This window comes from Heterostelium album (genome assembly GCF_000004825.1).
Source record: "Heterostelium album PN500 unplaced genomic scaffold PPL_scaffold9, whole genome shotgun sequence".
NCBI lineage: Eukaryota > Evosea > Eumycetozoa > Acytosteliales > Acytosteliaceae > Heterostelium > Heterostelium album.
In genome coordinates, this window is record NW_008805071.1 from 175138 (window position 1) to 188613 (window position 13476).

At 31.6% G+C, this 13476-nt stretch overlaps 5 protein-coding genes across 5 annotated transcripts; 2 read left to right on the forward strand and 3 right to left on the reverse strand.

Moving 5' to 3' along the window:
* Positions 1-10: 10 nt before the first annotated feature.
* PPL_08618 (septum site-determining protein MinC) lies at positions 11-1058 on the reverse strand (the record flags this gene model as incomplete). The annotated part of the gene is made up of 2 exons (XM_020579426.1): positions 11-806; positions 940-1058. The coding sequence occupies 2 exons, from the start codon at positions 1056-1058 to the stop codon at positions 11-13; spliced, it is 915 nt and encodes a 304-aa protein (XP_020430101.1).
* Positions 1059-1298: 240 nt separating this feature from the next.
* Positions 1299-6913, reverse strand: PPL_08619 (DXO/RAI1 family decapping nuclease; the record flags this gene model as incomplete). Its single annotated transcript, XM_020579427.1, has 12 exons — positions 1299-1884; positions 2128-2447; positions 3099-3168; positions 3244-3404; positions 3666-3749; positions 4206-4319; positions 4530-4666; positions 4866-4992; positions 5288-5530; positions 5630-6269; positions 6292-6686; positions 6776-6913. 12 exons carry the CDS (start codon positions 6911-6913, stop codon positions 1299-1301), a joined length of 3015 nt encoding a protein of 1004 aa, XP_020430102.1.
* A 238-nt stretch (positions 6914-7151) lies between these two features.
* Positions 7152-9478, forward strand: arpE (actin related protein 5; the record flags this gene model as incomplete). Its single annotated transcript, XM_020579428.1, has 4 exons — positions 7152-7359; positions 7443-7688; positions 7766-8061; positions 8168-9478. 4 exons carry the CDS (start codon positions 7152-7154, stop codon positions 9476-9478), a joined length of 2061 nt encoding a protein of 686 aa, XP_020430103.1.
* Positions 9479-9560: 82 nt separating this feature from the next.
* PPL_08621 (centrosomal protein 75 kDa) lies at positions 9561-11859 on the reverse strand (the record flags this gene model as incomplete). The annotated part of the gene is made up of 3 exons (XM_020579429.1): positions 9561-10991; positions 11067-11632; positions 11712-11859. 3 exons carry the CDS (start codon positions 11857-11859, stop codon positions 9561-9563), a joined length of 2145 nt encoding a protein of 714 aa, XP_020430104.1.
* Positions 11860-12858: 999 nt separating this feature from the next.
* On the forward strand, positions 12859-13426 carry ptsA (6-pyruvoyltetrahydropterin synthase; the record flags this gene model as incomplete). Its single annotated transcript, XM_020579430.1, has 2 exons — positions 12859-12908; positions 13060-13426. The coding sequence occupies 2 exons, from the start codon at positions 12859-12861 to the stop codon at positions 13424-13426; spliced, it is 417 nt and encodes a 138-aa protein (XP_020430105.1).
* Positions 13427-13476: the final 50 nt, after the last annotated feature.

Here is a 13476-nt window from a genome sequence, read left to right on the forward strand (position 1 = left end):
TTAGTTACTATTATTTATTATTATTTGGATCTATTGATGTAAATAATAATTTATCATCTTGAAGTGTAACTGTTGTTGGGATGTTTGGGTTGACTGTACGTGGAAGTGTTTCGCAGGCGTGGTAAGCAGGTCCTATAGAGACTAGCTCTGCTTCGAATTTGTTTGTGATGATCTTGGCTGACTTGTCGCCAGAGAGTCCTGCAAGTGCACGTCCTTTCAATGTACCGAAAATGAAAATATTACCATCGGACACTGCTTCTGCACCGCTATGTACATTACCCATAATGATTAGATCGGTATTCTCTGCGTAGATCTGTTGTCCCGATCTCAATGATGTTGAAATAACTAATGGTGCTGGTTTTGATTTAATTGTTGTTGATGCTGTTGATGCTGCAGGCATTTGATGATTCATAGCGGTTGAAGAGTAATTTGATACATTGTTAGCGGTTGAAGATGATGTAGTTGTAGAGGCAGTAGCTGTTGTTGTAGTTGTTGCTGTTGTTGCTGTTGTTGATGCTGCAGAAGATTTACTAGATGATCTTGTATTTGTACCATACATAATGGGCAATCGATATCGTTTTAGAATATCTTGAACTCTATCGGATGGATTATTACAAGATACACCGATTGGTACCAATCCATTACCAACACAGACATTCATTAGTTCATCGAATTTGAAATTGTCCAATTCAGTGTGATCTGAGACATCTACAACGATCGGTGCATCTTTATAAAACATTGGTGCCAATTCTATCTTTTGTATCAATTGATTCATTGAATCATTAAATGATATACTATTATTGATTCTATAGATAGATAGATAGATAGATAGATAGATAGATTACAATATTGTAAATATAACAAACAAAATAATAGTTAATAAATATATTCTTTGTTGTTATAGTAAATATCTAACAAACTTATTTGATTAATCATTACTTTAAAGTTGGTATCAAATATGATTTAGATTTAAGAGTTGCATCGTTTTGTTTACTACTAAAGAATCTTAAATTATTATGATTACATTGTATAATACATCTATTTAAATATCTAATCATTTTTTAATATATGTGTATGTATAAAATAAAAAATCTATCTAACTATCGTGTATGTTCAAGAAGCATTTAAAAATATATAAAAATTTTGTAAAAAAAAAACAAGCAGATCAAAAGCAATCTACAAATTAACTTCTTCTTCTTTATATATATTAGTCTATTTCGATCAAAACAAACTTGTTGAATAAATATATCCAGATTCATATTATTATTATTATCTTTTGTTTTTTTATTATTATTTTTTTAGTTATCGGTAAAGTCGTGTTCACCTTCTTCCAATTCAGTCATTGGTTGATCGTTACTGGTTGTTGTTGGAGGTGTATTGTTTGTTTGTGGTTGTGGTGGTGTTGTTTTGTCGTCATCCATTATATTTACATCGGGTGAAGTGGTAGTTGCCATTGGTACTCCAGAGGTAGTACTACCGCCATTCTGTTCGTCACCATTTTTCTTTTGTTCCGTTGATTGTACATCATCCTGTAGTTGATGATGTTGGTGTTCCATTTGAAACTCACCATCTCCATCTGGAAATTGATTTTCGAAATCATCCATATCATAATTCAATTCATTATTATTGTTGTTGTTGTTGTTGTTTGATGAAGAAGATGATTGTTGTTGAGATGATTGTAATGGTGGTGTTGTTGTTGTTGTTGTTGCTGTTGAAACAGTTGGAGGTGTTGGTGTTACATTCATTGAACGATTGATAAAGTCAACTAGAATCGGCATACTCTTTTCATTGAGACGTGCTCCTGTCTTTTCAAGTAATGACTTTGAGAGATTGTTGATCTCATCCATGTATTTCGATTGTTGGAGTTGTTGAAGTTCTGCCGGACTGACAACAAAGAGTCGTTGCACAAAGTTCGATAGATCTCTCGGTGTCATTCTGCTCTGTGTATCCAGTAGATATCGCATCAGTTGTCTGAAAACAAAGGGAATCGACTTGAAACGGCAGAGGAAATCATCGATGGTGACAACTGCCATCTTGGCATCTTTGGTTGAGAGCACTTGCGAGACGATCGACTGCACAAAGGGCTGCTCTCCGGCAACGACACTGGCAGCTTCACGCGCGATAAACTTTAGATATTTCTCAACGGTCGATACATCCTTTTCATTGACACGCTTCACAATGTACGTACACATAATGAGTTGACAAACCATATTCTTGGTGAATAGTGCAGTGAGGTTCGAGTCGACCTCTTCGACTTCGCCAGACTCTAGTGTGGCGGCGCTGTCACGCGACAAATCATCGAGAATCTGACTGGCCAACATCGGATAGAAACTGGCCATCACTGGCTTCTTTATGTGTGGCGACTTGTAGTCTTGTTCGCGCAGCATAACCAATGCACGCATTGCCAGCGTCATCAAGAATGTAATATACTTTATATTCTCGTCGTCCTTGGGAATCTGTTTCTTCTGGACGACCGTCACCAGATGTCTCAGCACATTACGCAACAGACAGTGCAGAGCGAACGGGTTGGCAAACACCATTGCCGCGTCGGCCATAATCTTATTGCCCGACTCGATTGCATAGCTATTGAAATACGATTGAATCTCACGCACTCTTCGCGTATCGATTTCATCGTCACGCATACAGGCGTCGACACACCAGGCGAGCGAGTGGACGCCGTCCTGGTCGTAGATCGCCGAGACACCGGTGTCGTGCAGCCACATCAACAGGTCGGCGCGCAGCGTGCAGTAGACGCCGTTGCCCGTCTTTACATACTGCTCCTTCACAAACTCCACGGCACTCTGGTAGAGCTGATAGGATTTGCCAATGAGCGAAGCAATCTCGTGGAGAACAGCGTTGTTCTCACGTCGTTTCGTTGGCAGTTGCGGTGTATCGATGACCAACTCGTTCGACTCTTGCAACAAGTACGGATCCTCTACGAACTGCAGCATCAAAGGGTACAGCTTATCTCTAAACAGCTCGTCGTTGATCAACCAGATCTGACGCTTCACCTCCAGTGGACATTGCTCATACAACTCTCTTGTCTCTGACAGCTTCATCAAGAATCGAACGGGTACCGTCGGCATTAACTTCATTACATTCATAGGTACAGCTTTCAACTCTTCGAAACCGATATAAGGAAATGATTTATCCAATAACATCTCTAAACTAAAAAAAAAAAAAAAACACATCATTAGTTTAGTTCATTCCATTCATACTATTCATTTGTTTGTTGTTACTTACTCTGTTGAATTCATTGATTGTATTTTTACAAGCATATCATCACGAAGACAAACCAATAATGAATGATATAATGAACTTCTGGTGATCTGATGTAGATCCAATAGTTTTAAGACGGGATCTACTGAGGCCAGTGTAAATATGAAACGATTGATAATATTAGTCTATATTGTCAAGTTGTATTGCAAATCTAATGTTTCTAATACATATAATTTTGTTTATCTATTCCATTCTTTAGTTGAAAATCATGTATAAATGGTATGGGTTGAGTTGTTTGACTGAGTGATGTCAAGATCTTTTCAGATCCCAAGTCACCAATTAGAAACTCTTCCATAACAACAAATCTACAACCCTCTTGTTTTTTAAAAAAAAAAAGATGTATAGTCTATAGTCTACTATTTATTAAACAATTGTTATTCTTTTACATAAAGATACAAATAATCTTTGATGGTAGATGTTATATATGTATGTTTATTAATAAAAGATTTATTAACTTCCTTCTCAGCGCGCTTTTTTTAAAAAAAATTTGTTGTTGAACATTCATAAAAAAAAAACAGAGATAATTTAATATTATTATGATTAATTCTATTAAAGTAATATTATTGTTATTTTATTTATTTTTAATAATTAGAATAAATTGTAGATTGATTTTCTTGATAGTTAATGATATTGAAATCGATGTGAAAAGTATACATCTCAGCAATATATTAAAAAAAAAAAAAAAAAAAAAAAAAATCAAAATTTTAAATTTAATATATTTTATTTATTTACATAAAGGTCTATTACATTATCTATAGATATTGCTTAGATATTACTCAATCTCTAGGTTGTCGATGGCAACAAATTTTCTTAATTTCAAGTAGATAGTGATGTGGAATGTTTTAAAATAATAGAAGAAAACAGAAAGTATTATATCATGATATCAACTAGTTTGATATTTTTTTTGTAATTATAATATGTAATACTTTCTGTTTTTCTTCTATAATTTTAATACATTCCACATCACTATCTACTTGAAATTCACAGTCTTTTAGATCTACTAAAAGCTGTCTCAACTCACCTAATAAAATATTTTGATCCTGTTTTGTTTTAGTAATGTTTTCAAAGGATTCATTAAAATAAATGTACATACTTCTGCTTTCGTCGAAGAGAAAGATTGTTTTACTTGGCAGCAATATTCTTTGATTTATATTTGAGACTATTCTGTATCTATTCATTTATAATTAGACAAAGAATAGTGATATTAGTAAGATTTTTAAGAATTGTTTTGAGTGTATTTTACAACTTACCTCTTCAATTTTACTAGTAATATCAATCGTAGTCGAGAAGTTACATTCATCTCTGATGGTTGATCTAATAAACTTATCAGAAACTACTAAATTTTCTGAATATTTCTGTTTATTCTTACATTTTTTTACTATTGAAGCTATAGTAGATGTAAAGTAATGTGGTTAGTTTGAATATAGTTAAACAAAAATAAACGTTTAATTAATATAATAACTAAATATATACTAAAAGAATGCAAAAAGACAATACTAAAAATAGTGAATTGATGAATGATACAATGAAATTTAAATAATTATTTAATGTTTTATATAAAATGAATGTTTCACAACAATAAATACCCTCATTAATTCTAAATATATTTGTGCTTGATAACTTAAGAATACTCTGTACTGTTTCTTCTATTTTAGTTAAACGGTCCAAGATTTCTTTCTCTTTGTGTGTTGATACTCGATTATTATTGTGCTGCTAACCCTGGATAGAATTGGTTGATTATGTGGTGGAATAGATACATCTGAGTTGTAGTTTGGTGTTGATGTTGATACAAACTCTTTTCTAAATACAGATAACTCTGCACTGTTCGACACAGATTACCCCACTACATCAACACCACACACAGATTATACACCATAAAGGTCCTTTTTTTTTTTTCAATCTTTAAATATAACTTTTCGTTCTATTGAATAATGAATAACGAAAAGTGAAAAGTCTGTTTCTAATTTTATTAAACTGAAAAAAAAATAAATTTGGGTTGTGAAGATACATAAACTTTCCTTGCTTTTTCATTAATTTGATTGTGATTGATATGTTCGAATTCTCCATATATATATATATATTCATTTTCATAATCCAATTCGAACCATCTGATGAGTATTGTTTTTTCCAATATCGCTACAATGTCGCTGTACCACATTTGTTCTGAATCTCTTTTTTTTCTTTTTCCAATTGAAACCACACCTATAACAGAGACTGTATCTCCAACAAAGTATTTTTCTTCAGTTCTAAACTGTGATTTATGCAAAAATAATTGAATCATCATCATATGAATTACATATCCCAAACAAAAAATATTAATGAAGTTCCAAATTAAGATTTATTTATTTACATTTACTTTACAAGTATTAAAATAAGTTCTATATTGATCTGTTAATATATTTTCATAATTATTATTATTATTATTATTATTATTATTATTATTATTATTATTATTATTATTATTATCAGGTGAAGTTTCATTAAGATATAACATTGGATAAATATATTGTAATTGATAAGATTTGTTTGATTTGGTATTGTCTTTGATGAGATCTAATATTGAATTTCCTCTTAGAAGACATTCATTTGTACTCCATTTGCCGTTTGACATCATAGGGATATCATGTGTATAGAACTCTTGTATATCGACCACTTTATAATCGTCATCTCTAAAAGCACAGACAACCAACTCCACTCCAGCCAAGTAAGATTGCAACCAAAATTTGAATAACTTGAATCTCTCGAATGAATTCTGATTTCTCTCATTCAAAATAACTTTACTTGTTTTCAGCTCTATATATCGCTTCATTGTCTTGACATCACCTGTGAGATTTTCAATATTATCTTCTACCTGATCGATTGTTCTCTTTTTATCTTTAGTACCACTTTCCTTCAAAATTACATCTTCATAACAATCTATTTCAGCTGCCATTATTATTCTTTTCATATTATAGAAATAAATAGTTAGTTTGTTAACGTTAATTATTGAACTAAATAATTGTAATTACTTACCTTTTGTTTGATAATGTAGTTTGAATGATTGAACAATATTTCAATGGTGTATCTTGTGAGGTTGATAGTTCCTCGAATTTGAAACCGGAATACATTGATTTCGCTTGATCTTCGTTTTCCGGTTGTGAGGTGATATGTTTGATTCCGAGGTGTATGGTATCGTCCAATCGTTCGATATCGATGGTCCAGCTATCTTTATTACAATAGACACCGAATATCTTGTTGAGATTGTTACGATAGGTGATAAAGTCAACTGCTGTAACATCGATCTTCTCTTTCTCCAATGTCGTCAGAATTGGTGTGAGTGGCGACGGCATATTCATAGGTTTTGCATTCTCCATACTAAATCCTGCTCCTATATCCAAAGGTAAATTCTTTGGTCTTTTATATTTATTCTATTTTATTAAATCACAATCAATCTATCAATTAATCAAATCCCGTTTTTGATTATCAATCTATATCTAATCTATTTAACAAAACATACTATAGCTGGTGGAAATAGATTGTTGTCATCGTCATAACTAAAAGTAGCAATCTCAGTAGGTCTACTAATGTTTGTATTTTTACTAACTCTATTGATTGACTTTGTTAAATCATATATATTTACAGATAACTTTGACATGTTAATAGTTTGAAATTTAAAATAAGATAGAAAGTTGATCATTAAAATAGTAAAAAAAAAAATAGGTATGAATGATCGTTTTGGGGGAATGAACAAACACCCACCCCCATATATATTTCTTTAAATTGACATCTTTGATGTTCATAATTTTTAATGATTTAAATGATCAAATAATTGTAAATAATAATAACAATAGTAATAAAATACTATAATTTAATAATATAAATATAAATATAGAATGAGTAAACTTTCACCTTTATCTTCATCACCAACATTGTTATCACCATCAAGTAGTAATAATAATATATTTGATTATAGAGATGTTCATTCACCTAAAGAAGATTTAATATCAGATGATTATCATCAATTTAAAGATATACCTATTATCATTGATAATGGTACCTATAATGTAAGAGCTGGTTATTCAAATGAAAATAAACCAAGATGTATGTTATTCTATCTTTATTTAATATATATATGTTAAAGAATAACTAACTGATTTATTAATAATGATGTTGATTATTATTAGTACAATTTAAATCATTAGTTGGTAAAGTTAAATCGAATTCACAACCGATTGTTGGTAATTCCATTAGAGAGAGCGATATATCTAGACTTACATTGAAGAGTCCGTTTGATTCGAATCTACTGGTGCATCCACCAACACAAGAAGCGATATTCGATTACATATTCGAGAGATTGGGTGTCAATTCATCTATAGAGAATCCAATTATAATAACAGAACCATCTTCAAATCCATCTTATTGTAGAAAATGTATGATTATTCTTTTTTTTTTTTAATATTTAGAGAATGAATAACAACTTGTTATTAATTAATTATATTATCTATAGATATGAGCGAATTATTATTTGAATGTTATAATATACCTTCTTTAACCTATGGAATAGATTCATTGTTTGCATTCTATGGAAATAGACATTTGTTTGATGATAATGGTGCCAATGCTATGATTGTAGGTGCTGGACATGCAGTTACACACATCTACAACATACAGAATGACATTGTACAACACTATAGCACAAGAAGAATCAATGTTGGTTCTTCTTTACAAACTGAATATCTAAAGAGATCATTACACTTGAAGTATCCACAACATAAAACATTCTTTACTTCAAATTATATAAATGTAAGTAGTAGTAGTAGTATTAGAAGATAGATATCGAAATACAATCTAATAAGTATACTTACAACAATATTATTATTATTTTTATATTAATGGTGATAAATAATAGGATGTTAAAGAACAACATTGTATAGTATCAGATACATCTTATATTGAAAAGTTGAATGGATTCAAGTTGGATAATAGTCTGGATGTTAATTTAATACAGCTACCATTCCAAGAGGTGGATTTGGCGCAGTTGGAAGAGGATAAACAGAGAAAGCTTGAGAATAAGAAGAAGATGGGTCAGATGGCAAGAGATAAGGCAGAGCAAAAGAGAAAGGAAAAGATGGTCGAGTATGAAGAACAGCTATCGAGATTGGAAGCAATCGCTTTGCTAAAGACAGAGAATGCAGCAGAGTACGAAGCATCGTTGGAGTCAGAGTCACTGAAAGAACGTGAGTTTCTCAAGCAAATCGATGAGCTACGCGAGAAACTCGGTAGGAAACGTGAACCGATTCCCGAGAAATCGAATGAAGAGGAATTCCCATTGCTCTTTATTGCCGACGATCAGCTGTCTGCCGATCAACTCAAGGAGAAACGCAAACAGAAACATCTAAAGGCGTTGAAAGACAGCAGGTTGTCAGCCAAGCGAAAGAGAGACGAAGAGAAGGAGAAGGTCGATGCTATCAACAAGAAGGAGGAGGATGCATTCGAACGTGATCCAGAGGCATATATAAAGGATCTATACGAGAGGAGGAAGAAGATATTGGATCGGAAGGAAGCGAGAGAGAAGGCGAGAACACAAGTCATTAGAAGACAATCGAAGCTGCGATCTCTCGAGCGAAAGAACGATGACGACGATCCTGAGGATGCCGAAGACGATCTACAGATGACAACCATAGAGAAATGGCTGAACCGATTCGACCCGACCTGGAACATTGTCGAGGAGGACGACGACCCTCTCAAGGATTTCATGACGGCCAAAGACTTCCAGGTGCGTCTCGACGTCGAGAGAATCAAAGTACCGGAGATTCTATTCCAACCGAAAGCACTGATCTCACTCGATGAAATGGGTTTGATGGAAACCATCGAAATGGTACTCTCAGAGATCAAAGATAGGAAACTACAAAACAAAGTGGCATCGAACGTCTTTCTCACTGGTGGTCAAGTGTTGTTTAAGAATTTCGATAGAAGACTCGAATATGAATTGACACAACTTCGTGAGCCTGGCACGAAATTCAATATTTTCAAGAGTGATCATGGTCTGCTGGATTCATGGTTCGGTGCCAAACGTTGGTATTACGATACCAAACATCAGTGGCAACAACATTCGATCTCTCAAAAAGAATTTCAAGAGTATGGCTACGATTATATTAAAGAACATTTTGCATCTAATCTTTCTATTTATAATATTTTAAACAAAAATGTTGGTAAATAAATAGATATTCACAAACAAAACAAATTAAATAATAATAATAGTTTGATTTAAAATTTTATTTAACCAAACTTTTAGAATGATATTAAGATTTAGCAACTCTATTTCTTGATAAGTATGGCGTTGCAGGTTCATATTTCATTGCAGCCGATTGGAATGATGAGTTGTGGTCGATCGATGGTCGAAGGAAATCTCTCCAGATTGCAGGTGTGGCCACTTTCTTTTGAACAATCTCCAACTCTTTAAATAATGCCCAATCTTCATCTGTCATCTTGTTATTGTTTTCAAGTATACTTGTATCATTTGAATTTGGTTGTTTTAGTGGTGTTTTATATTGTTGTGCTTGATTTTGTTGTTGTTGTTGCTGTTGACTCTGTCCTAAAATAAATGATGTAGATGCACCTGAAGTATTATGATTATCCTGATTAAAATATTGTTGTTGTTGATGTTGTTGTGTTGGTTGTGGTTGTTGTGTAAATCTTTGTATTGGTTGTTGTGTAGGTCTTGTATGTTGTTGCTGCTGTTGTTGTTGTTGTTGATAATTATTTTGATTTTGATATTGAAATGGTTTCTGTTGTTGATTAAAATATTGATTATGTTGTTGTTGTTGTTGTTGAGTATTGTTTTTATAATTATTTGTATAGGATGAAGGTGGTGGTGGTGGTAGTGCATTTCCATTCATATAGTTACTCTCATTGTTGTTACTGTTGTAATTATAGTTTATACTATCTTCGTTGATAAACTTTGAAAGTTCCATTAATCTCTTTTCAACTTGTTCGAATGTTGCTGTTATACTGTTGGATTTGCTGTTGGCTGTTGTTGTTGTTGTTGATTTAATATTACTTTTGGATGGTATTGGTGTGTTACTACTGACGTTTCCATTATTCATCCTGTGAAATTGATAGTTTGAACTATCGTTGTGGTTACTGTTTATATTGTTGCTATTGTGGTGTTTGATAACCGACTGGATAATATTCTCTTCATCGACACTTAGATCGAGTGATTTCTCCCTCTCAGACACCAACGGGTTGAAACTAACTTTTTTCTCTGATGACTTGATGTGGTGTGACGACGGTCGGTATCTGTTGTTATTAGGTGGTGTGTGTATTGCTGTTGTTGCCGTTGTTGTTGTCGATATACTATTGTTGTTGTTGTTGATATTGTTACCATTTAGTTTAGGTTGTGAATGGTTTGTTAATAGTGCAGGTTGTCTGTTGGTACTACTATTACTACTACTACTGTTGTTAATGCCATTTGACGATGAATTTGGATATACATAATTATTACTATTTAAACTATTGATTGTATTGATGCTGCTGTTGCTACTCTGATGACAGTCTTCGTCAAAGAAAATCGGTTGTGCTATGACGGAAGACGATGAATTTGAAGGGTATAGAAAAGTGGGTCGATTAGGGTTAGACTCTGATTCAAACTCCAGTGGTGTATTCAACGCTGAATATGATTCTGAATTATAACTTTTAACTGGTGTTTCAATGATTATTGGTGATTGGTTATCCTATTATTTTTATTATTATCATTATTATTATTATTAGTTTGATATATAGAGTGTAATTAGTTTGATATTACTTACAGAGTATATTATTTGTGTTGGTGTAGATGGTTGATCACCTTCACCATGTAGTGAAACCTGTTGTATTTTGGTACCGGAACTAAAAGATTGTATGGAGAGCAGTGCTGTAAACCATCCGCTGGTTGGAGGTGAGAACGATATGTAACTTTCAAACTCTTGGTGCGGTGCAATAACAATTGGGAACTCTAATTTCGCTAGTATTGAAAATGGCTGAAGTTGTTGTGATGATTGCGATGCTGTTGAATTCAATGTAAATCCATTGTTTCTATTATGACTAATATTATTTATACCGTTTACCATGCCATTAGCATTCTTTTGTAGTTGTAACTGTAATTGTTGTTGTTGTTGTTGTTGTTGTTTCTGTTGTTGATTTAAACTTTCACTACTACCATTACCATTACTATTGTTATTATATTTTGGTCTATATTGATGTTGATATTGATTTTGTTGCTTCTGCTGTTGTTGTTGTGATTCACTAACAGTAAAAGAAGCATGTCCATATAAACTCTTTTGTTGTTGTAAGTATAAATTGGTGATAACAAATGGTTTATTCTCAGCATTGAGCACTAATTATTAAAAATTGAATTAGTCTAAACTGAATAGATCACTTTATTAATATAATTTTATAGATATTGATTCACTTACAAGTAAATCTAACGACTCTTCTTCTGCCTACATTGATTCTATGAAAGTCAATACCACCAATCATTACGATTCCAGAGTTTGACGGAGATGTTGAGTATTTCAATGATGAAGTTGAAATCATCTCCTCTGTAGAAATCTCTGATGACATCATCTACTCTATCTATATATATTGATATAATAATGTTTGATATATATTATATCAATTACAAAATAATCAATTAAAAATATATTAATTTATTTTATTTTAAACTTGCTCAGTTTTAAGCCCGCCAAAAACAAACTTTTTATTTTTTGGGAAGAACAAAATGATCCAAGGGGATAGCATCCATACTAATTCTTGGGAACTTTTATTTAAAATTAATATTTTTATTTTTTTTATTCAATAAATAATTTTTATTATTTTTATTTATATATTTTATTTTATTTATATATATAGAAAGATAATATTGTGATCTTATAGATTTTGTTAGGCTGTTCTCTTTGATTTCTAGCGATAGTCACCTTAAATATGAAATATTTCTATTCAAAAGCTATCATCTGGCATATTTCTTATACTATGAGTCTTGATTAGAATAAAGATCTTTATAATTCAATAATAATAATATAAATTAAATTAAAAAAGAAAAGACTTTGATCATGTTGTTCATTAAAATTTGATTTTGTTTGTCGTCCTCTCGATCAGCTCATAATTTCTCGTATTCTTTCGATAACTTATTACAAAGAATAATAATTAAGATATTTATAAAAACATTCATTCTAATACCAATAAGATCTTTGAAAAATTGCAATGATTATTCTCGAGACGTTCGGAAGATTGTTATGGAATCACTGTTTTTAAAAAAATAAAAAATTTTAATTAAAAACTGAAAACAGTTTTTATAAATTAAAACATTTTTATAGGTGTCAATCTTTATGTTTGGATTGGTAATGATTACATCTTTAACAGATTTATAGTTTTACATAATCATTATTGATTTCATTTTATTTTTATAAAAAATGTATGTATTTAGTAATTTTTTTTTAGTTTAGCCTCCTTTGATGAATAAAGTCATCATCGTTCAGAATGATCACTCATATGACTAACAACAACACAAACGAATAGTTTTTTTTTTTTTGTATTTTTCACACAGTAAATAAGTAAATGATAATGGCATCGAAAGTTGTTATTTTAACAAGAAGAGAAGTATTCTCTGCAAGGTATGTATGTTTTTGTTTTGTTCTGTTTAGGTTTTTTTGTTTTTTATTTTATTTTTTTTAAAAAAAAAAACAAAATAGATCAAGATTGATCGAGTTTAATTAACCATATATAAATATTAATTTTATACAACTACTATTACTACTATTATAGTCATAGATTATATTCTGAACATTTAACTGAGGAAGAGAATAAAGCTACCTATGGAAAATGTATAAATCAACATGGACACAATTATACTTTGGAGGTATCAGTTCGTGGAAAGCTGAATGAAAAGACAGGAATGTTTATCAATGCCACCGAGTTGAAACAGATCATCAAAGAGGAAATCATGGATAGAATGGATCACAAGAATCTCGAAGTCGATGTCAAGGAATTCCAAGGTGTAGTCACCACCACAGAGAACCTATGTGTAGTCATTTACGAACTGCTAGCCAAACGTCTAGGTGAACTGCTATACGAAGTTAAAATATTAGAAACCGAAAATAACTATGTAATCTACAGAGGTGATAGCAGTTAAAATAATAATAAAACTAAAACTAAACTAAAAACAAATTATAATAATTTATT